General features: G+C 34.6%; 1 protein-coding gene across 6 annotated transcripts in view; it reads right to left on the minus strand.

Moving 5' to 3' along the window:
• Eip74EF (Ecdysone-induced protein E74) overlaps positions 1-27567 on the minus strand; it is a 539076-nt gene that overhangs the window by 373375 nt on the left and 138134 nt on the right. For all 6 annotated transcript variants that reach the window (XM_074138086.1, XM_074138095.1, XM_074138052.1 and 3 more), the window contains one exon: positions 22931-23029. In XM_074138086.1, the coding sequence (XP_073994187.1) occupies positions 22931-23029 (99 nt within the window). The remainder of the gene's footprint in view (positions 1-22930; positions 23030-27567) is intronic.

A 27567-nucleotide genomic window follows, 5' to 3' on the forward strand; every position in this document is an offset into this window, starting at 1 on the left:
AACATCTATAACCTTTGTTCTCTTTATCCCCTACTGTGCTTCTTGTTCGCAGTTTGCCGCTATGGTGAGAAGAGGGAAGAACAACTACCTTCCAGAACTCATTAAATATTCATCATCGGTGTAGGGTTTTGTCTCTTTGGGTGTTGTTGTTTTACCCTGTTTACGGCCCTGGCCCTTCCGGCCTTGACCCCACTTGGGTCTAACCTTGTCGAGAAGGTGGGGCTTGCGAACTAAGGACACTAGAGACTAACCCTCTCCAAAATTCCCTATTCTCTGCAGCTTTCTCCTCTGACCTACGAATTTCGTCGCATTTACTAGTAAATTCTCACAATTCTGGGTCAAAGTTATTTCCGCTTCTCTGCATCTGAGTGTAGGCGCCTTCGCGCTTAAAAATAATATAACAAAAATAAAAAAAAAATTTACAAGTTAATAACATTCAGCAATTTCTTTGTAAAGAAAAAACAAAGAGAGAAGTTTAAATAATAAAAAACGGCTGATAGGGCCTTAAATCAACTGCGAACAGTGATTACACACATAGTGATTATTGGAAACCTCTTTCCCGGTAAAGTTGGCAGGGAGGTTGGATAGATTCTCCTAAAAAACAGTCACTTCAGCTTCTTGTACTAAAATTTCGAGTTTCATGAGAAAAAAATTTCACTTTTACACCATGAATCGTTCAAATTTTTCCAGATTCTCTCGAAAATTACTAGAAATGGCTTTTTGGACAACATTAAATTATCAATTTTTGAATTGAAATAGCATTCTTCGAATGATAATTAAGAAAATATTATATTAGAAATTTAAATTTAAGATTTTTTGTTATTTTTTTTATTTCCCACACTAGACTTAAAAGACTCTTAGACAATAGATCAAAACTCTCTCTGGACAACAAAAGACTGATTTATACTTCTATTTTAAAACCCATCTGGGCGTATGGAATAGAGCTGTGGGGTTCAACCAAACTCTCCAATCTCCAAAGGATTCAGTCCCTTTAATCTAAAATACTTCGAACAATTGTACATGCTCCATTTTATATCTCTAACCGGACTGTACATACAGATCTTAACATTTCTTTTATCACACAAGTCGCGCCAAAACACGATACAGGAAACCCTACATCAACCAGGAATCATACGTAGTAAATCCTCGAGCTCAAAATCTTTCTTCTAAAACTCTTCCTGACAACCCGACGTCTTAAAAGACAGTGGCCTCGTAATCTCCTCTCTAGTGAAGAGAGTGTAGTCTAATGTTTTGGAGCATTACTACTAGGCAACTTCACTCGTTTACTTCTACTTTTCACTCTTTATCATCGTTACTTGTAGCGCCAACGCGCTGATTGTAGTGCAAATAAACGGGGAGAAAAAATATTAGTTTTTAAGGACACCGTAATTTATTAAAAAATTGAGGCGAATACTTCCTTAATACCAAAGATTTATGAAGATTTGGGCTGGGAAACGTAACGCTGACAGATGGTTCTATTAATTCTCACTTTGCTAACCACATTTTAATCCAACCACTGCCAAAGATGTCACCATAAATTACAAGTTAAATTACCTATTTCTGATTCCTACCAAATTATAGTGGCTAGAAGGTGGACGCGTCCAGTATGCCTGCTCTGCTCTCTCTCAAAAAGATGTGGTCAACCAGATAAATAATGAAAAGAAGTAATAACGCAATGTCAAATTAAAATATTTTTTTAAAAAATTAATATTTGTAGTATTCTAATCAATCCTTTTCTCTCAGCTTATTATCATGATTGATGCCAGTGATATCCATAATTAAAAGCAATGCTGGAGTTCCTCTTTCCGATCTAAACTTCGAGAAGAGGTGACACGCCTTCCAATCGAACCTACAAGACTGACACAAGTACACGTCACAACTGGCCAATGGTTCTGTGTCACACTTACCACAAAGTAAATTTTTACTAACTGCCTGCCCTTTTAGAGATTTACTTAGGACTTCATACCGCCTGCCCTACAATGTGACTGTACTTCTATCATAATATGACTAAAACCGCACATAGAAACCATATTTGATTACCTTAAAACAGACATACTTTATATTTTACCAATTATACAGGTCTAAGGTGGTATGATCATGTTGAATGGTGCCTTTGAAATAAAGTATAATTCCTTTAGCACAATAAAAGAATGTATTAGGTAATGTACAGCAACCTCAACACCACATCCAGAAAGTGAACCATTCCACACGCGATGGATTGAATTTAGCGGAAATGAAGTGCCTACCAAATAGTTACAATATTTGGTTAAAATTCCAAGTAAGAGAAAATTCCAAGATTGAGCAGAAAGTAGGGATTTATTGAACGGATTTTTAAATTTCCGGGATTTCCCAAAAATCATACCAGAAATTGTTCTGAATCATATACGAAAGCTTGCCACTTTTACTCGTAACTATCTCCGCGAAAATGGATCTTAGGAGAATGCGGGGGCGGGCAATTGGGTTTATCTCTAATGTTTCACTAAATAAAACATGACACTTACAACTGAAACATTTTAGTAAGAAAAATCGTAAGAGTTTTTCACATTTACATTATTAGATTACGTTGAAAAATCATAAAGAGTAATTATTCGACGGCCGGTTAAAATGGCGATAAAAATTATATTTAAATAATTTTAAATTACAAAAAAAAAAATTAAAAAGTAACAATAACGAAATGTTTATTGGGAGATAATAAAATTCTTGAAATGAGTAAAAAGAATATTCAATGAAATAAATATTTAATAAAAAGAAGTGAGTAACATTAGACAATTGTAGTTCTGTTACTTAAGTCAATGAAACAAAATTAAAAAATACTAGATAGGCGGTCTAAATAGTCTAGATAGAAGGTCTTAGTAACCTAAGTATTGGTTTCCCTGGTAACTTCTCAACGTAACCAATTTTAGGCTTCTCCTGATGTCTCGACTTCTAAGTTAATACCATAAACGCTGAACAGTCGCAATATCTAGCCTATTTCATGCTCTCTCACTGAGTGAGAAAGTGCAGCCATCATGTCAACATTTCGAAATTTACTTTAGCCGGAAATGGACGTTCTGAGGTCTGGTGAGCCTGATGTTAATAAAATGGTATTTGTGTGTATGTGTGTTTGCACATTTATGAGAGCAAAATATATAAAACAAATAACGGAAATGAAATCGATAAGATCCCACCACGGACTGAACGATCTCGATTCCTCTGCCGGAAATACTGCTTTACTCGATAAATTTTTTCACTTTTCTGGGGAAAAACGCAGGACATTATTGTAATTCAATATCACAAACTTGTTACTAAAGAGTTGGTTCTACTTGAATACTTATAGCTATTTGATAGTTTGATGTACTTTGGAACCAAATTAGTGGACACGAGCGGATAATTTATTTAAAGAATTGGAATTATTGCTAAGAACTCAATATATACGAGGGTCGTTTGAAAAGTCCGTGCAAAAATAAAAACTACTTAATTTTTTGGGGTAAACCTTTTTTATTTTTCAATATAGTCTCCTTTTAGGCTTATTGAAAAATAGCCATTCGTTTCTGCAATCACCTCCTCGTTTGAATAAAATATTTTTCCCGCCAGCTATTTCTTCATATTGGGGAACAAATAGTAGTCCGAGGGAGCCAAGTCTGGAGAATAGAGGGGATGTGAAACGAGTTGGAACCCTATTTCCATTAATTTTGCGACCACAACTGCTGAGGTGTGAGCTGGTGCGTTGTCGTGATGGAAAAGGACTTTTTTGTGGGCCAAACGTGGGCGATTTTCTTGCAGCTCGGTTTTCAAACGGTCCAATAACGATGAATAATATGCACCTGTAATAGTTTTACCCTTTTCCAGATAGTCGATGAGGATTATTCCTTGCGAATCCCAAAAGACAGTCGCCATAATCTTTCCGGCCGAAGGAACGGTCTTCGCCTTTTTTGGCGCAGATTCCCCCTTGGTAACCCATTATTTAGATTGTTCTTTGGTCTCAGGAGTGTAGTGATGTATCCATGTTTCATCCACAGTGACGAAACGACGCTTAAAGTCATGCGGATTCTTCTGGAACAGCTGCAAACCGTCCTTGCAACACTTCACACGATTTCGTTTTTGGTCAAGCGTGAGAAAATCACTCGACTTCCTCGATTCAAACGAATGCCAAACACAAAGAAATAGACCGATCTGGCTGAAACTTGGTGTGTGTTCTTCCAAGAGATGCTACTAACTAAACATAACCTCGATACGCGCCAGTAGTGCTATCTCTCTGACTTTGCACGGACTTTTCAAACGACCCTCGTAGACTTTAAAAACACTTGGAAATAACTAATTTAATGACCAAAACTAAGATCGTTTTACAAATAGAGACTATCTGGCAGCCTAACACTTCACTGTCGAAATTAATCTCTATACCAATTTTTACAAGATTATTGCTATCTTTGTTCAGCTTATGAGCTCAGTAAAAACATTAAGGTTGTTATATAAATCCATTAGTACATTTTCTTCCTGCTAAGTAATAAATTTCTCTTAAATATTCAGTATTGAAGCACGTGGTTTTATGTTAAGCAACATGAGACAAGAGTTCGCAGGAGTGTATACAGTATAACATGTCTAAAATTTAACAAAAATATATTTATATAACAAGCGGAAAACTCTCCAATTTAAACTGAAAACATCCTTTGTATTGGGAAGTAAAACAATGCTGGTCTTTGTACACTGTTTGGACAACAGCATCTCTTTTAATCAAAATTATACAGGATAGAATGCTCTCAAGTTTCAAATTTATTATCCTCTCAGTAAATAGTTTGTTTCGCTGGTTACGGTTTCCTGTAAACCAAATTAATTCCGGTTGAAACAGCTTTTCATCTTATTTAAGTAATCATAAAAGAAAATTTGGTAGCTTTAGTCTATTAATTGAAAATATAAATTAAACTATTAATCTTTGTTGAAATCGGCCAGGACTTAAATTTGTAGTAACGAAGTTAATGGATATTAAATTTACTATAACTCACTCTTACACTACATCCTGGCTGAATAAGGGGTGGAAAACGCGTGCCTGAGGAGTACTTTCAAAATAGAAATTTCTAGGATGTGTAATAGAGTGTGTGGGGGCCGCCATAGGCGTGATTCCCCACACCGCAAGCGCACTGAAGAGAAGCGTTTTTATGGAATGGAGCTACAATGTAGCTAGTCTATCCAGTATAATTTTGATTAAAAGAGATGCTGTTGTCCAAATAGTGTACAAAGACCAGCATTGTTTTACTTCCCAATACAGAGGATGTTTTCAGTTTAAATTGGAGAGTTTTCCGCTTGTTATATACTTACAAATATGGGATATTGTCAATAAGAAATGGGATTCCTCAGCTGAGGGTGCCGGATTTTGAAGTAAATATTATTAAATTTATTAATAATGTTTGTCAGACTGATAAAAATGGACTAATATTAATCAATAACATCATATTTTGTGCAAATTGTTTCCCCTTTCTCTTAATTTTGATTTAACCGAAATGAAGAAAAAAAAAAAAAAAAAAACGCTGTAAGTTGCCAATTTTTTGAATTAGAAGAAAACGACACAGAGAAACAGCACATGTTGCAGTTGGACATCGCTGCAGCGAACGCTATCGTGGACCTTCACTTTCACTAGCTCCAGCGATCTTGTACAAAGATTAAAGACTTCTTTTTTTTAGAATACTTTTTTTTTAAGGAAGAAATAACAATTACGTATAAAGCAGTCAATATGTGGCTAAATTTACACATGTGCATTGCAAATGTTGTATAATTAGTTTACCACAAATGTTGCACACCTCTAAACGAGTGCCAGTCCAACACTACAGTCGGGATGGCTTCTAGAACGGATATTCTCCATAAATGCAAAGTAAAACATCAAATGTTGCTTTTATTTTTTTTACATCTAATTTATTTTTAAAGATAAGTAACTCAAGTACTTGACATAATACGGTCGTCATGCTTGTTCTCTTTGATTCAATCCAGTTTCGGATTGTTATCCAATATGTAGACAGGACCTACCTAGTCAACCATAGATCATCGGATGCGATTACGAAAGTAAGCGGAACTCAAATTCTCTATTCGAATCTAAGAAATTATCTCCGAAATTGGATTAATGTACGAGACAAAAAAAAATTACAAAAGTGGTAACAAAAAAGGAAGCCATCGATAATAATTACTAAATAATCGATTAATTAACAAGAAGATTGCAAAAATCGTTATTACAATAAAAGCGAATCGATGCTGCCTTGCCCTACGTATTTATTTGCATTCATAAATAGTAGGAAATAACACATCACAGATGTGTTTCCGGTTACAATTCAGCTTACATTAATTACTAATGGTATTTAGTATTGCATATATTATTTTTTACACTTATAATCCTAGTATTGGAATCCTTGACCTACTAAATTAGAATTCTTGTCAGCTCATTCCCTAAACTTCTTACCATATCTGGAAATTCTTTGACTGATAAAGCGGTAGTAAATTTTGATAACATATAAATTATGAATTAGGTATAATTAAAATTGAGTTTGAGAGAAGATTGAGTACTGTGCCTTTAAACGTGCCTCCTCAGATACAGAGAGCAGTTGATAACCTCCTGGCTAACCTGGCTTGCAAGCATAGAAGGCACTTTGAAGACACAGCACATGCTTCACAAGTTGAGTAAAATGCTTTATTTAATAAATTAAGGAATAAGTTCGATCCTTTACATGAAAGATATTGATCACTTAAATATGTGGCAAGAGGTTTCCAATTTTTTCGGTAATTAAACGCAACTCTCCCAAAATTACTAAATAATTATTAAACCTTCTTGTTTGTAACAGATGTAAAATTAATTTTTAGTCATTTTGTGTATGCTTGAGAACATCTAAAGCTCTTAACATTTGATTTTTCTCAGAAAAATCACTCGGAAAACTACTTGTTTCCCGATATTAAGAAAAGTACTAGCTGTATTGCTTTGGCAATATTTTCAGTAGAAAGGGGATGAAAAAATACATAAAAATGACCTATCTCGTGCTCTGCTTTCTCTTTGATAACAAGTAAAAAAATTGAAATGTGATTTAAAAATACCAAATTTTGAAATGACCTAGCACCTTTAATTTTGAAGATATGGGATTGCGGTTTCCGGTTTCTTTCATAACTTTTAATACTCTCTAAAAGTGTGTATATGAAAGAGGGGGTCAACTGCAAACCCTCACTTTTGGTCGCGCGTCAGCCGCATATGCGGGCAGGAATCTAAAATCAAGTCACATATTCTGAAACTAGAGGTGACTGGCAACAAATTTTTCCTCTACCATTTTTCGCTCAGATTAACCGTATAAACATGAAATGCATTTGAGCCGTCTTACAATGAACACCCTGTATACAGTAGTCCCTGTATACAGGGTGTTCAGCATCAAGACTACGGTAACTTCGAGAGGCGATTCTGGGCATCATTTGCATCAAAAAATTCCATATAAACTATGGCTTGATTCGGCTCCGTTTTATAGATATTTTTAATTTTATGTTTTTTCAAGGTGTTACTACTTTTTAGCAAAAAGTTGTATATATTTCTCAAACTATTAAAGCTACAGCTATTTTAATACGCTCATTAGAAAGAAGGTTAAATTTCCTTTTAAATAAGCTAATTTGTATTCCAAAATAATAACATTAAGTATTTTACTTTGTGGCCCAAACATAAGAAATAGCAAGTTTCTAATTTTTTCCAAAAACTTTGACTTCATTTTACTCAAAAACATTTTATATGAAAAAACCGTGCACTATTCAGGAAAAACATCTACATACGATCACCTTTCGAACGGTATACAATAATTGGGGTTATGTTATAAATTGATGCAGGAATCTGTGATTAATTGCAAAAAATTTAATTGTCATTTTGCTATTATTATGCCAACGTATTCGAATATTGAATATCGCGATATGTTATACATCTACGGTTTCGTAGATGGGAACAGTGGAGAAGCTAGGCGGGAGTATTCGAGATGTTTTCCTGATAGGGTGTTCCGAACGCTAAGACGATCGTGGAGGTGTACTGGCGGTCCGGTGAAGTATTCCATCCACTATTATTTAATTTGGGGATCAGAGCGAGTAATAAGTTCTTGGCTTAGTACTGGATTTGATGATTCTGGTCAGTTATATTCTTATGGTAGGTGAATTCCTTTCATAATGCCGACGCTGTTTTGAGGCCTACTTTTTTGCTATTAATCACAGATTTCTGCATCAATTTTTAACATAACCGTAATGTATTGTATACCGTTCGAAAGGTGAGTATGTAGATGTTTTTCCTGAATAGTGCACGTTTTTTTTATATAAAATGTTTTTAAGAAAAATGAAGTCAAAGTTTTTGGAAAAAATTAGAAACTTGCTATTTCTTATGTTTGGGCCACAAAGTAAAATACTTAATATTATTATTGTGGAATACAAATTAGCTTATTTAAAAGGAAATTTAACCTCCTTTCTAATGAGCTTATTAAAATAGCTGTAGCTTTAATAGTTCGAGAAATATAGACAACGTTTTGCTAAAAAGTAGTAACACCTTGAAAAAACATAAAATTAAAAATATCTATAAAACGGAGCAGAATCGAGCCATAGTTTATATGGAATTTTTTGTTGCAAATGATGCCCAGAATCGCTTCCCGACGTTACCGTAGTCTTATGCTGAACACCCTGTATAGTTTCTTTAGTTCTTTAATTAATTCTATGTCCAACTGCCAACTCTCAACGTATTTGTTGGCAAAAGCTGGAATCATTGATAGAAAACTAAACTTTCCTACACTTTTACAATAAATAATTGTTAATCACAAACACAAAGGCACGAGAGTTAGTATAACTGAGGTTCTTTGTTAACATGGATGCCGGTGACAGCTGGAATCAGAGTGCAATTGTCATCTTACGCTTACACTATATCAATATTTTTTCTTGTTCCTAAAATTATGAAAAATTCGATCAGAAAAAAGAAAAAAAAATCAGTTCAAGAGACAGCGAATCGATACTAATTGAATCCAATTTGAAGGGTGAATAAACAGCCAAGGAAGTGTATTAATTAGAACCACGAGTAAACTCAGCGAGTGAATATTTCAGGTGACACAAGTTCAGTATTAAGGGAATGTATTTAATACAAACAAAGATAATAGAGGATGCTGCTATAGGATGTTGGCATGGCCACCAAATACGAACACTGGACATCAAAGAAAGGGGTTGTTCGCTTAATCTAGGTTCCATAATCCAATTCAAACTACAAACGTAAACAGTGATAAGAGATAGAATGAGTAGGGGGTAGGGTTCGACAGTACCCAGCGGCTACTCTGCAGCTTTGTTATCAAGCACAACTGGTACTGGACGTACTAATTAATTAGGTGCTGAACCCTGAACTTCCACCAAACTAGCCACTAGTCTAACCAAATGTTCCATTATACAATCTGTGCCGTTTCTAAAATATGAATACTAAAAATAAAATAAAAAAACATTAAGCGATGAGTCTGACAGGGTAGAGGGTAGCTCAGGAAGGCTAGCGTATTGGATTCCCACGCGGAGATCGCGGGTTCGAATCCAGCTGCTGACCTCTTAGATTTTCTCTTCCTAGGAGCTTCTTACAGCTCACTCTCCGGGTGTTAGGCAGTGTTGTCTGTAACGTGTGAACCCTGTTCGGAGGCTGGCTGTGCACACCAGACGCCAGTGACTCTCTTGACATTCTGTCACTTCCATTTTCAAGGTTCATACCTTTTCTTCAAACTAGGAATGTTTGAAAAATATTTGAATTTTACTCACTCACTTTGTAAAACCGTACATTACACTTCAATATAACCTTACTGGGAAGCCTTTCTTAACTTTTCCCTGAGAACTGACCTACAACGAATCATAGATTTATGTAAAACATACAGATCCATGTGCATGCCAATATGGTACACAAAAAATGCATAAAATCCTTGGAGCCATTTTCGAGATTATCTCAAAAAAGCGAAAAATCCATTTGGTAAAAGAGCTACTTCCTGTATGTAAATTTACTTCAAAATGGGGATTTTTGAAATAACCTAAACCCACCTGAACAGTATATAAGGGACTAACCAGAAATCGCTCTTTATAGGGAAATCTAATCGTTCGCTTTCCAAGAAGAGCCGTCAAGTTTACAAAGAAAAATTTATGAGCAAATTTATGTGCAAACATTGTATTTAAGAAATGGTTGGTACCACTTTCAAGAGAACCTCAAAATACAGAAAATCCATTCAACAGAATGACATTTCCGGTTGGCAAATTTTCTTAAATTCAGAAATTTAGTTATAAAATTGATTCTTCGGTAACTTCTTAACACTCCGTTCTATGTATCTAACCTCACTATCCAAAATGACCTCAAAATTCCTTTCATTAAAGAACTAGCTAAAAATCGTTTTCTCAAATTTCATTCCTCTACAGCAGCTCATCCTAACCCTCTCATAGAACACCTATCTTCCTCCACATTACCAGGTAATCCTCTAAGGAGATTGAAGAGAAGATGGCCTCATGATCTACTCTTATCGTGAGAGCTGTATAGCAAGAGCACGTTACTGGAGTGACACCATTATCACGTATTTTTTTAAATTTTTTTATCAGATACCACATTTGCTTGTTGCAACAATCGTTGCAGTAATAAATTCTAATAAAAGATTTTAAAAAAATTGAATCTTAATATTTTATTTAAGTAACAACCTTCCTCCGGAAGTGCCCTTAATTGAGTTTCCCTGGAGAAAACGTTCCAAATAAAATTTTTCGATCTACATATTGTATAAATTCAATTAGTAAAACGTGGAAATCCTTTTGAAGAGAACCGTGAGAACCGTATTTGGAGAAAATCCCCAAAAAACTGAGGAATCGATTTGGACCTAAACCGCCTAGTTACAGAAGAAAACACACACACAGACAATTTCCAAAAACTACTTCTTCACACTTTGGAGAACTCAAAATGCACATTTCCAAGAAAATCTAGATTATGGATATTTGAAACGATCGATCTCTTGGAAGGAAAGTAAAAACTGACACAAACGTAGCACTATATTTACCACCAGTAGGAGGCAAATATGGAAACCAAACTAATTTTTAGTTTATTTAAGTTGATTTTCTTGCGTTGGAATAGTATTCAAATAATTCTACAATTAGAGGGAAACAAGGCAGAAGCATGGCCCTGTACCACTCGCACGTATGGGCACACGTGCGAACTTCTGGCTATTTGTGATTATACAAGTGTTTTGCATGTCTATCCATCCGTACTGAGATCTATGCTTGGATGAAAACAAAGGATATATTGAAATTGGTCTATGAAGGCCTAATTAGGCACCTTTGCTCGCACTCTAAATAGCCGTAAGCTACGGATCCGCTCTGGCGATTTCAACCACTGTAGAGAGCAACTATTACGTTCCTAGAACAAATCTTTACCTTTCTACAGGTATCAATTCTAAAGATATATATATTTTAAAGTGACAAAGTAAAGTATTGATTTTCTAAGAAATTAAAATTTATAATTAATTTCGGCTAGTTCTAATCCTCTTGTACTGTCTCTCGTTTCCTCTGACATCCCTAATACTCCTCGCCGACTGAATCGCCAGTGGCCCCGCGACTTCTTTGAGGCCTGAAGGCCTAAACGCCATTATTCTCCTACCTCTCCCCTCTTCTCCTCATACTCTCCTCCTCACATTCTCCTCTCTCCTATAGAGAGTGCTACCGCTGGGTAGTTTCTCTCCTCCTGCTCTCCTCCCGCACCAGTTCATCACTCTCTCCATATTTACTTATTGTACACAATTTATTCAGATTGTAAATCACAAAATAAATTTAAAAAAATTTGTCTTTGAGTTATTGTTATAAATTAGACCTGCTATTGGTTTCATTATAACCTAACATTAGTATCAGCTGATTAGTGGAAATATCGCGGTAACAGCATGGTGCCGGATTATCGCTGTAATACGTAACTGATGTTCAAATAATTTATTGAAATCATGCACATTGATTAGCTGTTGGGTTTTTAAGTGAAAATATCAACAGCAATACCATGAGGGTTGATAATTTTGAGGTAGATTAAATGCCTGTCTCGACAAAATTTAATATTTAGCGATTTACAAAATAGTGGCCAAATTTCACGTCAATCTGTAGCCCTTAGATAGGTGTATACAAGTGTCAGCAAGTGTAGTATGAGACGTCAACATGGTAGAAGCGAAATTCTCCGAAGTGATTAAGTAAGCTGATGGATGATGGATGAAAGATATAATTGCGTAATTCGACAGATAATTCAGCAACTTAAAGAAATAAAGTTGCTCCTTTTCGAAACTGCTCTACCTTTTGTTTCACTGAGCCAGAAACATCTCCTGCATTACCAGGGATGGGAATCCGAGGAATTCTACAAAATCAATGAGTAAATCAATCAATTTTCAATGAGTAAATTCTTTTGAAAAATCTATCGCCGGATAGTGACACTGCAGAGGTTCTAAGAAGAGCAAATCTCGAGGAACCAAGCTGCACTGAAACCAGAGACTTCCTTGATCTGAGTTACTCTTTATACTACTGCAGACAAATCAAATGCTTGCCTACTATCGATTAATTCATTCACTTATTTAAATATAATTAATATTCCTTGATTTTATATTTAAAAAAGTAAAGGAAAAATTAACAAAAGAAAAAGAAAAACTCTACAGGATAACATCGCATCAGATAAGTGAGCCTCCAATTATGGAAGTACACATTGTATAAATAGGGTATACCAAAAGCGTGGGAGAGTGATTGTCAATGCGACCTTAATTTCTTTCCTACCAAACAGGAAATAAAGACATGGGAGAATTGTCAGTCATGGAAATATACTTATGGTAACTCAGCCGTGATTTCATTATTATTATTATTTTTATATCATTAATTTCTGACAATAAATTAGACATCAAATAATTATAGTGAACACTAATTTTGGAAAAGGAAAGAGATTAGCTGAATGGTTGAGGGCTTTAGATTTGCTCTACCAAGGAACTTGTTACAGCTCACTGTAAGAACTCCCCATGTGCAGCGGAAAGAACTCTGAGCGCCAATAACTAAGATGTTGCGCGCCTTAAATTAAGAAAAGAGAAAAAAAAGGAGTGAACTTTCTTAAGGCTAAAAGAGCAGTTGCATACAATATTCGTGTAAGCGATAAGTGTATTGTTGCGGACGAAAAAAAGCCTCGAGGTCTAACAAAGTTAAAAATGAAGATTTTATTAATAACGGTTATTTGAAGGTTTGCCGGTCGTTAATTGGTAAATAACAAATTTGGGAAATAAGCTGCAAAATAAAAACCATAGTTTTACTTATCAAAACATTAATTAAAGGTTTATAATCGCAAAATAGATAATTCGAAACATCTAACAGGAATAAATGAAGAGGTTGTAAAGCAATTAGTCAAATTTAAGGACCAGCAGTTACAGAGAATCATCATACATTATTCTAATGTGGTTAAGGAACGCAATCTGGTTTGGATTCGCCCTCGTCTATCTCTATCTACCATTCTCCAGGTTCCAATTTAAATATTCTTCATATTTCCGAAAAATTCTTAATTATTACTAACATTTTATAAAACTAACCACTACACTGATATGAAACGTTAGAGGCAACTCTATCCCGTTCCCTAGAACTGAAATTACAAATTTTTCTTGAAAAATGATTCGAATAAAAGTTAGAGATTACCAGTAAGTAATGGTAACACTTTGCGCTCTCTTCGGACAACTTTTTTTAGAAGTAGGTCCACAGACGCTATTGAGATCTTACCCCCAGCTGGGGATGAACTAATCTTCAATTTCAATCTGGAAAACATGCTTGGGGGTAGGAAGGGAGTACACTGATATCCCATACTGATGCTCCCCTCTTTACCTAGCACTTCCCCAGTCCAATTCAAGGTGGTCGTACCATGCGTCCTGAAGGATGGATGGCACAAGAATAACTAAGTCGAAGATCGGACCCCAGGTGGAAGGGGCCCGCACGGAGTCAACTGTCTTTCCCAGATAATGTGGCCTTTAGCAGAGCATTTGACCTTCTCAGAAAAACCCTTCTGTGAAGGAGGATTAACTATTTCTAGGAATAGAGGGATGTTATGGCTTTTTAGGAGTGACATCCTAATCTGGCTGCTCTCCTTTCTCCTTGGATGGAGGTTCCCTAGAGTCAGTAAGCAGGAGTTGAGACGAGGCATGTCTTCCCTTAGAAAATTAGAGGTGGGTCCAGAGCCATAGAATTATCTTAATCTGTCGGTTCCCGACCCTTGGGATTCCCTCAGAGAGCCTAGAAAGTTACTAAGAGTAATGTGGAATGTAACCTATCTAGAATCCTCTTATGGGAATTTCTTCAGATCTAATTTAAGGCCGAGGAGTAGAATAACCCTAAACAAAATTATTTACCAGAAATTTGCAGAAAAATATTAAGGGCAGTATTCCAGAAGATATAAACAAATTAAAGAATCCTATAAGTAAATCTTAAGACTAGTTGTAAAATTGTTAACGCTAAAATATAATTTATTCTTGGATGGAGGTACCCCTGCGTATGAATTGTAAGCAGGAGTTGAGGAGACGAGGTTTGTCCGTCCCATGGTGACGCACAAACGAAATAAAGTTGGAGCGATTTTTCGTTTTGAAGCAAAAGAGTTGGCACACCTTTGAAACTGGAAATAACAAGAATAACTATTTCGGATCCGGGTCTCTCCAAACTGATATTCCCGGGGACAACTCGAAATCTATTCCGGTACGGAGAGAAACAAGCTTGATAAAGTCGTGAGAGAGATTGCAGGTTGACTTGTGTATGCTTCGTGGGAATGCCCCATTAAGAGAAGAAGTCCATGGATTCCCCGAAATTATTTCCCTAGATTTTAGATAAGATTTTGAAAGGCGGGACGAAACCCATGCCCCACGGCACCGCAGCCACCAGTGGCTTATTGTGCCTTCCCTCTAAGTCTAGTAGATGAAACCTCCCCTTCTAAGAAGATTGAGGGCTTTCCCTACCTGTTCCTTCTGGGCTATAATCTCCTTTAGTCTCAAGGTACCAAAGATATCGTAACGCAGTCTCTCGATTGCAACGCAATCGAGTAACAGGTGAGAGGCCGAGTAAATTATTCCCCTAAATGGGCAACCTGTTGATCCAAATTGTAGACAACGATTCAATTTGCCACAAGCTAAAATCTAGCAAAAATGCACACTGCACAGAAATTAAAGATTTTGTTTTTCCTAACTAGCCTTAGAACCCTCATCTCCTGAATTAAATTGAGGTTAGTACCCACCATAGAGCAAGTAGATACTCCGCTGGACACACATGTTCGACTTCTTGCAATAAGATGAGGTCCAGAATTATGTTTTCCTCTTTGAAACACTTATGCGAATGAAATGTTCATCAATTTGTGTTACGCTTGAACGGAAACCTTTACATCCAAAGGTTCCTCATGAAATTATGCCTTAAATTTGATTTAGTTAATTCTGTTCATCTCTCTTAGCTGGGTAGCTTAATTTCCAGAAATATGGACCAAAAAAAAAATTAGCAAACCGCCTTACATGAGTTCTCTCTAACTTGTTGAAGTTGACGTTAGAATAATACTTAAACTGTGGAAATTAATGAATGCACAATTCTCCCAGGATTCGAGAAGCATCGCGAAACTACAATTAAGTGCAGCTAATGAGGTATGTAGAGTTAATGAAATTTATATTATTATTTGTCTTCGCAACACGCCATAATATTATTACTGCTATTGAATTATTGATGGTGATATTAAATGCAAATATTATTCGCAATCAGTTGGATAAACTTAGATGCGTAAATTGGACAAGACAAGGTTACCTAACTGAATTCTGCATTAATAATTGTATAAAGAAACAACTGGGAAATCTGAAGTATTTTTTGGGAAGATTCAAAAAAAACAGTTTCTGGAACAAAAATAGATTCATGTGGTATCTGGAGCCTTGTGCAAGTCGATTATCCTCCTTTTATGGATACAGCCCTCGGTGCATTCCAAGCTAACAGCAGAAATAGAACTCTATACTGCCGCCCCTAACAAAATATACTTGAGGTATGCGTTGACAGTTGAACAGCCACCATTTGGGTATAGAAGACCTACTGGCTAACTCAAACTTAGCCAAATTAATCAATGTGCCTTGAAACAGTACCAACGGATGGGTAACTATGTCGAGAATGAAACTTCAAAGAGCTGTTTCCAGGTCAAGGGCATGAACTTATCCAGAATACCTGCTTGGTGACAAGATATAGTAGGAGCATTCACTCTCTCGCACACATTCTGGGAGTGATATCTCCCCAGATTCTTTTAATTTTTGGGGAATCTTCTTCAGGAAGGGTATTGGAGGGGAAGAAAGCTGGCATATCTTAGAATATCCTTAGGGTGACCTCAATGGGGCCTCAACAATAAAACAGTTTGTCGCAGAATACTTCGATAACACAGTAAATACATCAATGCAATTTGGTCCCTTGTATCTATCTATCTGCCCTAGTCGAACTGAATTATTCAATAGTCCAGGTACACAGTGCAAACATTAGATCATCAGATTCTTGCAGCCATCCAGAGAACATAAACCTCCTCAGGTTTAAACTTAAGAGAAACAGTACTTCAATACTGTGACAGTATAAAAGACTTGGGGCTGAGAATTCGGTTAATGGTAAAATGAATGCCATCCAGCTAAACTACGAGCCTCTTCAGCCATCAGTAAAGTATTTCTATTCAGGATGCCTGATCTCTTTCGGTAATGCCGTCTTCTCAGACCGACTATCCATCTTATCTTTCCGGACCTATATACATTATTTTCGATGCTGATTTTTTTTTTTAAATTAACAAATAGACCAAAAAATATATGTATAGAATTAATATTGTACATAAAGACATGCCTAAAGAAGGCTGCAAAGCAGAAACCGTGTACCTACTTCTTTTAACTTAATAAAAAATTATAGAGACTACGATTTTTTGCCAATAAGAAAAATTACACTCAAAAGAAATTAGTGTACAATAAATGAAAAGAAGTTACTGCCCTTTATTAATATGGCTGCAAAGAAGTAATTGACAATAAAAATAAATTAAAATCCTCGGAGTTTATTTTAATCACATTAAAACCCAATAGAGAGGGAGAGAAGTTGCTGAACTTTTTTTCATATTTACGGGATTCTAATTTTCAATTTTACAAGCCACAATATTTTCACTTCTACTAATGAAAAAGCAACAATAATAAATTTTTAAGTGTCTATAAAATGTGAGTAATATAACCTCAGAAACAATACATTGCGCGCTATCTGTGAACATTTTGGAGAACTAAAATCCTTTAATTTCTACATTACGACCATTGATTTTAAAAACAAATTAAAAAAAAAGAAGGAAAATCTGATAGAAAATAGAATGAAAATATAAATACTCAAGTGACAAAGAAAAACGATCTCTGACTGAATTAGTAATCAACTTAAACTAACCACCTTAAAGTTAACAATTTCTACAATGATTACTAATAAATCTAGTAGATATGAAAGAGTTAAGGACATCTGATTTTCAATAATTTATTTAATTAATTAACTATTGAAAAGGAAACAACTATTTCGCTGTGAAGGACAATAACCATGTTAAATTAACAATAATAATGATGAAATCACGTTATCAAAATGAGAATATAATACAATCACTTTTAAAAATCACTTTCATAACTTTGTGTCATTAAAAATTGTTTACAAATTATACGAACAATGGAAATCTTCGCAGACATTTTAATAAAATGTGTTATTGGGCTACTCAGTACACTTGAAAATGTCGTTTTAATCTTTTCCTAAGTAATCTCTCAAAAAGTTTAATTTAAACGGCTAATATTAATCCAATTTATTCTTCACTTCAATAAATAAATAAAATATTATGGCTCAGTTATAACGTTCGCCAATTTCATGTGTAAATCTAGAAATATGAAGCCGAGAATTATCATGCAACCATATTGTTAAGTAATTTAGAAAGTAAAAGAATAAAAATTGCAACTTTGTTTATAAAGGTTGATATTCCCTGGGATAACAATAACAGCTTAGCGGGGAATGTTATGACTTAATCTGCCGATTAACTTCACTCATAATACAAATTTTCCTCCTTAGCCATTCTCAGCCATGACAGCTTCGGCCTGCCTCTTCTCCTTCTTCTCTCTGGGTCCCATTCCAAGATCCGTCTTGGAATCCTTTCCTCTTCCATCCTTAAAACATGTCCGAGCCACTCCAAACTTTTCTCCGTAATTCTTTGGAGGATGTCCTTCTCTACTTCCATAGTCTTTCTTATCTCAGAATTTCTAACTTTTTCCAAACGGGATTTTCGAGCGGACCTTCTCCAAAAATCCATCTCGGTTGCCAACAATTTCCCTCTCTCTTGACTTCTTGGAGTCCATGTTTCACTACCGTACAGTATAACGCTTTCGACTATGGATTTATACATCAGCCTTTTAACTGACGGTAGTATGTTACTGCTCCACAATAAAGGATTAAGCAACCCTATGGCTCTGCGACCCTCAGAGATCCTTCTTGACACTTCTCTCCTAGAGCCGCCATCTACTTCAAGGATGGTACCCAGATATTTAAAGTAGACTGTATTTTTAATTTTCTCTCCCTCGATTTCTAGTAGCCCACCTTGGGTACTCATGAACTCAGTTTTTTTTTAAAAATTAATAGCAAAAGGGATTAGCTATGAGGTTAGCATACTGGACTCCCACGCGGAGGTCCCGGGTTCGAATCCAGCAGCTGACCCTTAGATTTTCTCTTCCTAGGAGCTTCTTACAGCTCACTGTCCGGTGATGGACAGTGTTGTCTGTAACGAGAGAACACTGCCCGGAGGCCGGCAGTGCACTGGAAAAAGCTCAAGGCACTAATAACCTCAGCTGTTGATGCGCAAAAAAAAAAAAAGCTAAACCCCATTTTTTATACTCTTGGGCTAGTCTAGTACACATAAAATTAGCGTCGTCTGAGTCCTCAGTAATAACCACCTGATCATCGGCGAAGAACAGATTGTGTATTTGCTATTATTTATCTTTAATCCCAATGGTTTACAGCTGCGGGACCATTTACGAAGGGCTACATCTACATATATTTTAAATAATGTTGGGGAAAGGCAACAACCCTGAAGGAGTCCTTTTGATGTTCGGAATATGGCTGATAATGATTTCCCCACCTTCACCTGGATGCCGTTCCCACTATAAATTCGGCGAATCATGCAGATCATCGGGTCACTAATAGCGGCAATGTTTAGGGCTTCCCAGAACTTTCCACGCGGGACACTATCGTAGGCCTTCTCCAAATCGATGAAGACCGAGCCAATATCTTTACCCCTAGCCTCACTTTTTTCCAATATTTGTTTGAGAGTGAATATGTGGTCGATACACGATCGGCCAGCCATAAACCCGCTTTGCTCTTCTTGCGTTCTGTATTCCTTCTCAATATGGGTTTTTATCACACTACGAAATACTTTCATCACAGTATTAATCACGCAGATGCCCCTGTAATTTTCACAATCCTTTCTATCTCCTTTCTTATAAACATATAGGAATTAGATATCCCTTCTTGTAAACTTCGTTTACAATCATAAAAAAATAAAATATTTTTGAGTTAGTTACACTATCTTGGTTCGTGCAAACGTGGCGGCATTTTATTTAATATCTAGCTTCTTATATATGCAAAAGATTTTTAATTTTTCAAATATGCAAGACAAAAAAAGTATACGAAATTTTAAATAACCATCTCATTAAACAAAAAATGAATTAAACAACCTAACCTTATACTGAGTACATAATATATTAAGCAATAAGTCATTTTTATATTAAAACTAACATATAAAACAATAATGCAAATTGTTATAAGTTTATTAATTTAATTATATGATTTTAATGTTTAATATGAGTACTTTATAGTAAAGAATTTTTGCTAATCGCCTCCGACCACGATACTTAATCGGTACTTTGTCGTAAAGCCCACCTGGCAATATACGAGCATTACTTTAATGGCACTTTACTTTTACTTTACTAAAAGAAGGTCTTGGAAAGTTTATTAATTTATATGCTACTGAGATTAATTTTTTTGGGGATACAAAAAATTCAAATAGCTCTGGCCAAAATGTTTTCAAATTGACTATTCTTCTTTCTGGCCTTTAAATAAAAACTAGACCTTACTTATAAAGCCTACGTAGCAATCGATTTCATGTTTAATTATAAATGAACAATGTAACAGTAGCATTTTAGGCAATTTGTTGAATTTTATAAAGTAACTGGGATCAGGTGAAATGACTAGAATTCTTACTAAGCAGCCACATATTATATTTATAATTTTACTAATGTATTAGGTAATTTTTGTAAAGTTTCTCATAATTAAAAAAAAAAATCATTTAATTAATTCAGTCAGTTAAATTTTTGCCCAAATTTTCATTTAACTGACAACTGAGGTACCACAAATGTCTTTACACTCACTTCTTTTCTTGCTGTATTGATAATGAGATTGTCATTAAAACTGTGAAATGGAATCGTAATTCTAATAATCGTGCGATTAATGCAATAAAACATTTGTAAACGAAAAATGCATCATCTTATTTCATTCCACTTATATTGGTGTCTATCTTCTAGATACTCAAATATGTTTACAATTTTGAGATTGCTGCATAGCGATTTAAAAAAAAAAGATGAAGATAAAAAATTAATTCACTAAGAAAATTTAATCTACTCATTCATTAATTGACAATTTAAGAGGAAAAACAAATATAATCAAAATTGAAAAGACAATAAATAAAAACAAGTGAACTAATTATCTTTCCGCTATAAACGTAGCTTATTTCATCCAACAAGATAAGATTATGAAAAGATGAAAATCAACCAATACTTTGGAAGGGTGAGTAATAAGTAATAAGTAGGAGGGGTGGGGTCACTGCAACCTAAACGCATCTGGTGGAACATTGTTCCTGTTAACAATGGCACAAGTACATAATTGTAGGCCCCATCCTCAAGCTCCAAAGCCTCCGGAGAGTCGCTACGCGTAGCTCGAGATCACTTTGAAAAATCTCGCCCTGTCCAAACCTTCGTAAGAGTAGAGCCCGTTGAGCAGTTTCTCAACTTCCTCAGTCAAGCAAAACCTGCAATGACCACTATCGACCAGACACAAGCAGTATGCTTTAGTTCTACTGTTTACCTTTTTTTTTTTAAATCTATTTATTTAATACTACAAAACTAATCAGTTTGAGCAGAACATTGTCAGGGAGTAGCCACAAGTTTCTACTGTCATTTCCGCGATTATGATAGTTCCATAGGGTCTAGAAGTTTGAGGATAAAAGTTTTTAGTATGGAATGCAAGACTTCCTAATTTTGAGCCGATGTGGGAGATGTAACTTTAGGGATAACATCTAGGCGGTTGTCAAGCATCTAGCAAGTTGTTTAACCCAAGGGATAAAGAACTCGCCCTAGTTTATGCCCGAAGAGCTGACGGCTGTACCGAGATGCTCATTCCCTCCTAGCCGTAACCCTTAGATCTTTTGAAAAGGGGTAGCTTATCGATGAATGACAGGAAATCTTTATTGCTTATAGAGCAATACAGATCTCAGATCTCATAGCAAGGGCTGACCTTACTAATTTATAAATATTAAATTTATAGTAGTTTTAAGAAAACATTAATTAATTAGAATTCATTAGTATATATTTAGTGAGATTAAGTAATGAAAAAGTATTGAGATCATTTAGTTAATTAAAGAGAATAATCTTATGAACAACATAAGTAAGAACATAATTAGAAAAAGATATAGAAGGATAAATCATAACTAAAGACAATCAACTTAACGGTTCACTGCAGTAACGAAATTAATCTTTTCAAAATAAAATAACAATTAATAATAATAGGGGTTAGCTTATTGCCAGTATGCGTCATGCATGTTCATCTCACCAGCCTCTGCTGGTCGCGGTAAACAGCACATGTTCTAGTGGCTCTGCTGGCAATAGAGCGGGGCTCGACCTGGAATGGCCAGAATGAAGGTACTTTACTCAAGGTTGGTTATTGCCTTCTTGTAAATCTCTGTATGCTCAGATAACAACCTTGAGAAGGTCTGAAGGTAAAGAGAGAGAGAGAGGTCCCTACTTTATAAGCTTACAGATACAATAAAAAAAATGATAGGAAGGAAAATCTGAAAGTCTTAAAACTACAAAAAAATGTCAAAATTAGTCTCTTTGACTCTATGTGACAAGAAGAGGATGAAATGAGTCTCAGTTTGCCGCGCTGTAATCGCTAGGCTGCAGCATGAGTCTTGGAAGTCCAGAGGAGGTTATGTCACAAAAAGCGGCTAGATGGTAAATCATGAAAATGCGAAGGTACTATCAACTTGACCTTATAAAGGGTATTGTCATTGATGGCAGCAGTGACTTCAGGAACAGCTACCCACACTGTGACCCAGTGTAATGTAAAATATAGATAAAATTTCTAAGACGAAACTATGACCGAAAAGTGAACATTTCCAAAAATAACTAAAATTAAAGTAAAAACCATGTCAACATGATAACGAATCGGTAAACTAATGAAAAATGAAATTGTTTGTCTTACATTTATTCAGTTTTCATCAAATATATTTGATTAAACTATTTTTTGGTCACACTCACTGTTGTTTACTGCCACAATTGCATTTTTATCTTTGATTTTATCTGACTACATTTTCAACAACTGCAGTTTTAGTTTTGGTTGTTTATACGGACTCTGGGAACTTTAAAAACGAAATGTTTGCCAGTTACTAAAACTTGTCTTATTGCATCCGATACCACTTGCCTTCCACCCAAAAAACGCAATTTTTGATCAATACAGTTTTGTCAGTAAATGAACTAGAATGTTATCAATAATCAACGTTCTATAGAAAATTGATGAAAGTAAGTAATATTAAGCATGGTGAGCCTTGAAACATTTTTAAATTCATTGACTTCTTTTCTAATTTTCTGTGATAAATAAAACCTGGAGACAATTAACGTACCTCTAGAATCCGGCTCAGTTTTTATCCTCGGGAAGCTCTCTGTACTGCTGCCAACGCCTGTATTACTTCCGCTCACTGGTCCTGGTGCCGATAATTTCTCTACAAGAAAACAAAAGCTTTAGGAATCCAGAAATTTTGTAACTATAGTTAAATTTCCTATCATGGCTTTGCAATTTGCTAACTGAAAAATTTACATTTAGAAACGCGCCTTCGAACATAATATCTGAACGGTGGTTATACTGTACAAAAATGTAATCAGCAAGACCAAAGTCAGAGTAAGATATTTGACGTGCTACCAGAGGGTGCCGTGAATTGCTTCGGTTTTAAGGTTTTCTGTCTCCATTAATTTTTGAAGATATTCACGGAAAAACTCAATGGAATTTTTAAATATGCTATAATCAGAACACTCATCTACTTTACTTAAAATAAAATAAAAATAAATTAAGACTGCAGGATTATAAATCTTGTAATCTTGAACAGAATAATAATCTCTATAAAAAAGAACATGATTTCGATATCTAAGATCTGTGAATATCTGAAACTTACTCAGTGCTTTTAGTTTTCTTAGAAATAAAAATAACATTAAGTAAAAAAATATATTGGGAACTGTAGAAAAAGAGTACCGTGCAATAATTTACTACCTCTCTGATTTTAATAAGTTATAAAAAATTAGGGAAATACCTACATATGTACTGTAGCTTAACGTTGTTACACACACATCAATTTTTAGTCAAAGCGACACTATACACAGCAAGAGATTAATTACAAAAATTCACTTTTAACTTGTAATACTTAGTATTCCCCGCATTAAAAAAATAAAATAAAATATTGAATAGAATTCAGAACTGAAAAACTAGACATGATAGATTCATATAAGACGCCATAATTAAAGAGATCTTTTTCTTCAAAGAGATCATTGTTTTTCGAAAATAAGTTTTTAAGAAAATAAAAAAAAAGTTATATAAACTGTTAGAAAAAAAATATATATTTGAATTTTTTTAAATACCTGTTACCTTCTACCAATAAATAATTTAAACACTACATTCTTGATATAGTATTATCAAGTTAATTCAAATTAAATAATTGTTCATTCAAATATATGACAGGTTGTATTATTGTGGTAGGTTACTTAGGAGTAATTTCGCTTAGTCTATAATAATAAAAAGAAGAAGAATTTATGTATTCCTTATATTTATCCTCATTCTCAACATGTATGTAAAAAGAGTACTTTTAATCAGTTTTGATAAATTTGCAAAATTTGGTAAAAAACATTTGATTTGTCTTCATATTTCCCTATTCAAGTAAGTATATAAATGAGTTTAATATACAACAGCAAACCAACCTTCGTTACACAAAAATTGTTTGTAAAATCCTGCTCTCTCATTTAACTATCTCTCCTACGCAGGAAGCATTTATTATTATTATTTTCTTTTTTAGGAGACAGGACTTGAATGTACTAATTAGGAGAATGCTCATTTTCGTTGATGTCATAAAAGCAAACTTTTAGATATTAGTTTCTTTTTAAAATTTCTGAGTTTAGCTGTTGCACAATTATTAAGATGCCATCTATGTAAAGCTGGCTACCAACTTTTACGTTTGTTATTCTAAATATATTTCACTCATTTATAAAGTAGATTTTTCCTCAAAATCCTGTGTGACTTTTTTCCACTAATACTCATTTTCCTGACCAACATTATATATAAAGTATTTAATTTACTAATTCTTGATGTATTTTTTCAAAAAAAAAAGTTTTCAATAATTGATTCCTGAAAGACCACTCTTGCGGTCCACTCAACTATTTAACTTAATCCTTTTCCGTGCAATTTCCAACTTTTAAACATCTTATGACTTAGTTTTCTTACTTGTAAAGCTTCCAGATAAGTTTTTAACTACCCATACTAATCTAGACTTTGAAGCAAATTAAATTTTTCTTCAATATCCCAATTTTCAAAATTCAAGTATTATGATACTTATCCGATAGAAAGATGAAAAACAACACCTGAGCTCTTATTCTTAGTTAATAATTTAACTTCGTAAAAATCTTACTTCACTTTTTTAAGAACAGTTCAAGTTTGCTCTATTTGCATTCGTTTTGATCTGTTGTTAAACATTAGTCATAGAAAAGATTATAGCCAAGATATTTTATTTAACTACTTTTTCAATTGAGGCACTATAGGATTAATGTTACAAAACTAGAGTTTTAAAAACTTTTTGTGCATAAAACAGTTTTATTTAAAATATAAAATTTTATTTCCTTATCCTTAAAGTTTTGTGCCAGCTCTAAACTCAAAAACCACGAGTTTTAAAGGATGCCTTTTCAACGTCCAATTTAACCTAGATTTAGATTTTGTCTAGGGAGTAGGTGCAAAGTCTAAAATATCACTGGGCTTCCCTTAGGTGTCAGTGTTTGTTCCAATATTGTAGCTCCCAAATGAAAAGTGATTATATGTATGGCAATGTATATGCTGTATTGACATAAGATTGTTTACTAAACCAGAGGTATCCACCTTTAGCTATTTCTATGAGAATTACATGAAAGTTAGGGACTCAGTGTAAATGTAGTCTGAGGTTGGGACGCCAGAATCAGAGCAGATGAACAAGCCCTGTTCCACTTAAGGGTTTGCTTAGCTTAGATTTTGTGGGAGACCTATTCTAATGTTTGTTTCAATTTTTGATGACAAAATTATTCAAGAATAGAAGCAAAATTTGTTAAGATACCACTAGGGTTAATCAGAAAGCTTATGCCATTTTGACCCAGAGAGTCTACCAGTACTAGAGCAATGGCTCAGTCCATTTTATTTCTGCAAAGACCTGAACCCTGAGCCATACAAACTTTTCGCATAGTCAGTGCGGCACAGCCGATTTTTTCTGAGTTAGGTATAGAATAGAGTATGTAAAGCATGGTTTGAGCCGAACGGCCCACTGCCATTGCGGCCCTAAAGAATCTATTGCATTATTCTCTGGATAACAAGCGTTCACTGAAATAATCAAACTTATTGCCCACAAGCAGGCCTCAAAGCTATGAGAAAATTGAGGAAGCTTGCCTAGCTACCGTTAGCAATAGCGGAGGCCTTAGAATAGTAGATGGGACGGGACCCAAGCCCCACGGCACCGCAGTCACAAGAGGCTTATTGTGCCAGCCCTTCTTAGATCTAGTATAAGAAAACCCTCCCCTGCTAGAGGTTGAGGACTTTCCCTACTAGTTCTTTTTGCGCTACTATCTCCTTAGGTCTCAACGTTCCAAAGGTTTTATAGCGCATCCGCTCGATTGCAACACAATCGAACAACAGGTCGTCTCCTCCTCTTCTAATAAGCCCCACCTTACGCTGTTGAGCGGAGGACATAGAGTGATGATTCTTCCTCAGACAAGCGAAACCTAAAATGACCACTATCGATTAGACGCACAAGGCTCATGTATTCCCTGAGCCTGCAAATGAGTTAACTTAAGCAAATTAAGATAGCAGATTGTACGCATCAATAGCACACAGAATGGTTCATAATTCATCAGTCTTTAAATGACAGGGAAAAGGATGTTCGGCCATGGCCAGATAAACTCTTTTGACAAAAACTTTTTATTGGTCGCTACGTTTCGGGTTTCATTGTTACCCTTCATCAGGAGCTTCTGGAAATTTACAACAGTTGTGAATGAGCACTGAAGATTTCTAATGATTTAAACAAACAAGAACAAATATAAAACAGAAAAAGGAAATTAACTAATTGTAGACAAATTTATTTAGAAAGATAACGAAAGATATTTGAAAAATCATATTTATATTTCATTTATAAAGAATTAGATCTTTAACTGTAAGAATTTTTTTAAAAACTAAAACTGTTTTTGTACATGTCTATTTTTAATTAAAGAACTAAAATGAAATTTACAGAGCAACATATTAAAGTCAGCTTACAGGTGATCTATGAATTGTTACATCAAAGTAGAATTATTTTCAAGTTCATTGGGCATATAATATTATTCCATTAAGATTAAATCCGATTGTCAAAATACCTTTTTTAATTTCTGCTTTCATAAGAAACTAAACGGTAAATTCAAATGTTATGGTAACTTAAGTACATTTCAAGGCGCTACACTTACATTGGAGAGTTTTTAAAGTTAGCTGCTAATATTTTTTCGCAGAAGAAAATCTTTCCTATTTTGGGACAGTTCCTATTTCATATAAATATATTATGAAAACTTCTTAACCTTCGAAATTCACTGCATTCTTAAAAAGCCATTAACATTTAATAATAATTTTTATAAATAAAGTACAAAATGTAAGAAACTATTAAAATTTAAATAATGAAATTCTTATTTTATTTTATTTTTTTATTTCTGAAGCTTTAGTTTTTCAGTTCTTTGATAATTTATATTTCTAACATTTAAGAGGATATGTTAACAAATTTTATTTGCTAGATTAAAGAAGCGAAATTATGTTCCTATTCTAAAATTAATCAGGAAATTTACCGAATTTAAAGAATGATTGAAATGATAGCTCTCAGGGTTTATATTTAACATATCGTCGCCTAAGAAGTGATACCTCGTAACTAAAATTTCAACGAAAATTACATTTTTATATATAAATGTTGAAAAAAAAAATAAATGTTGAAAAAAAATTTATTTTCAATCATGCACTTTCAAGACG

This window comes from Rhodnius prolixus, unplaced genomic scaffold (assembly GCF_049639745.1).
Source record: "Rhodnius prolixus isolate KJV_2025 unplaced genomic scaffold, Rpr scaffold_1, whole genome shotgun sequence".
NCBI lineage: Eukaryota > Metazoa > Arthropoda > Insecta > Hemiptera > Reduviidae > Rhodnius > Rhodnius prolixus.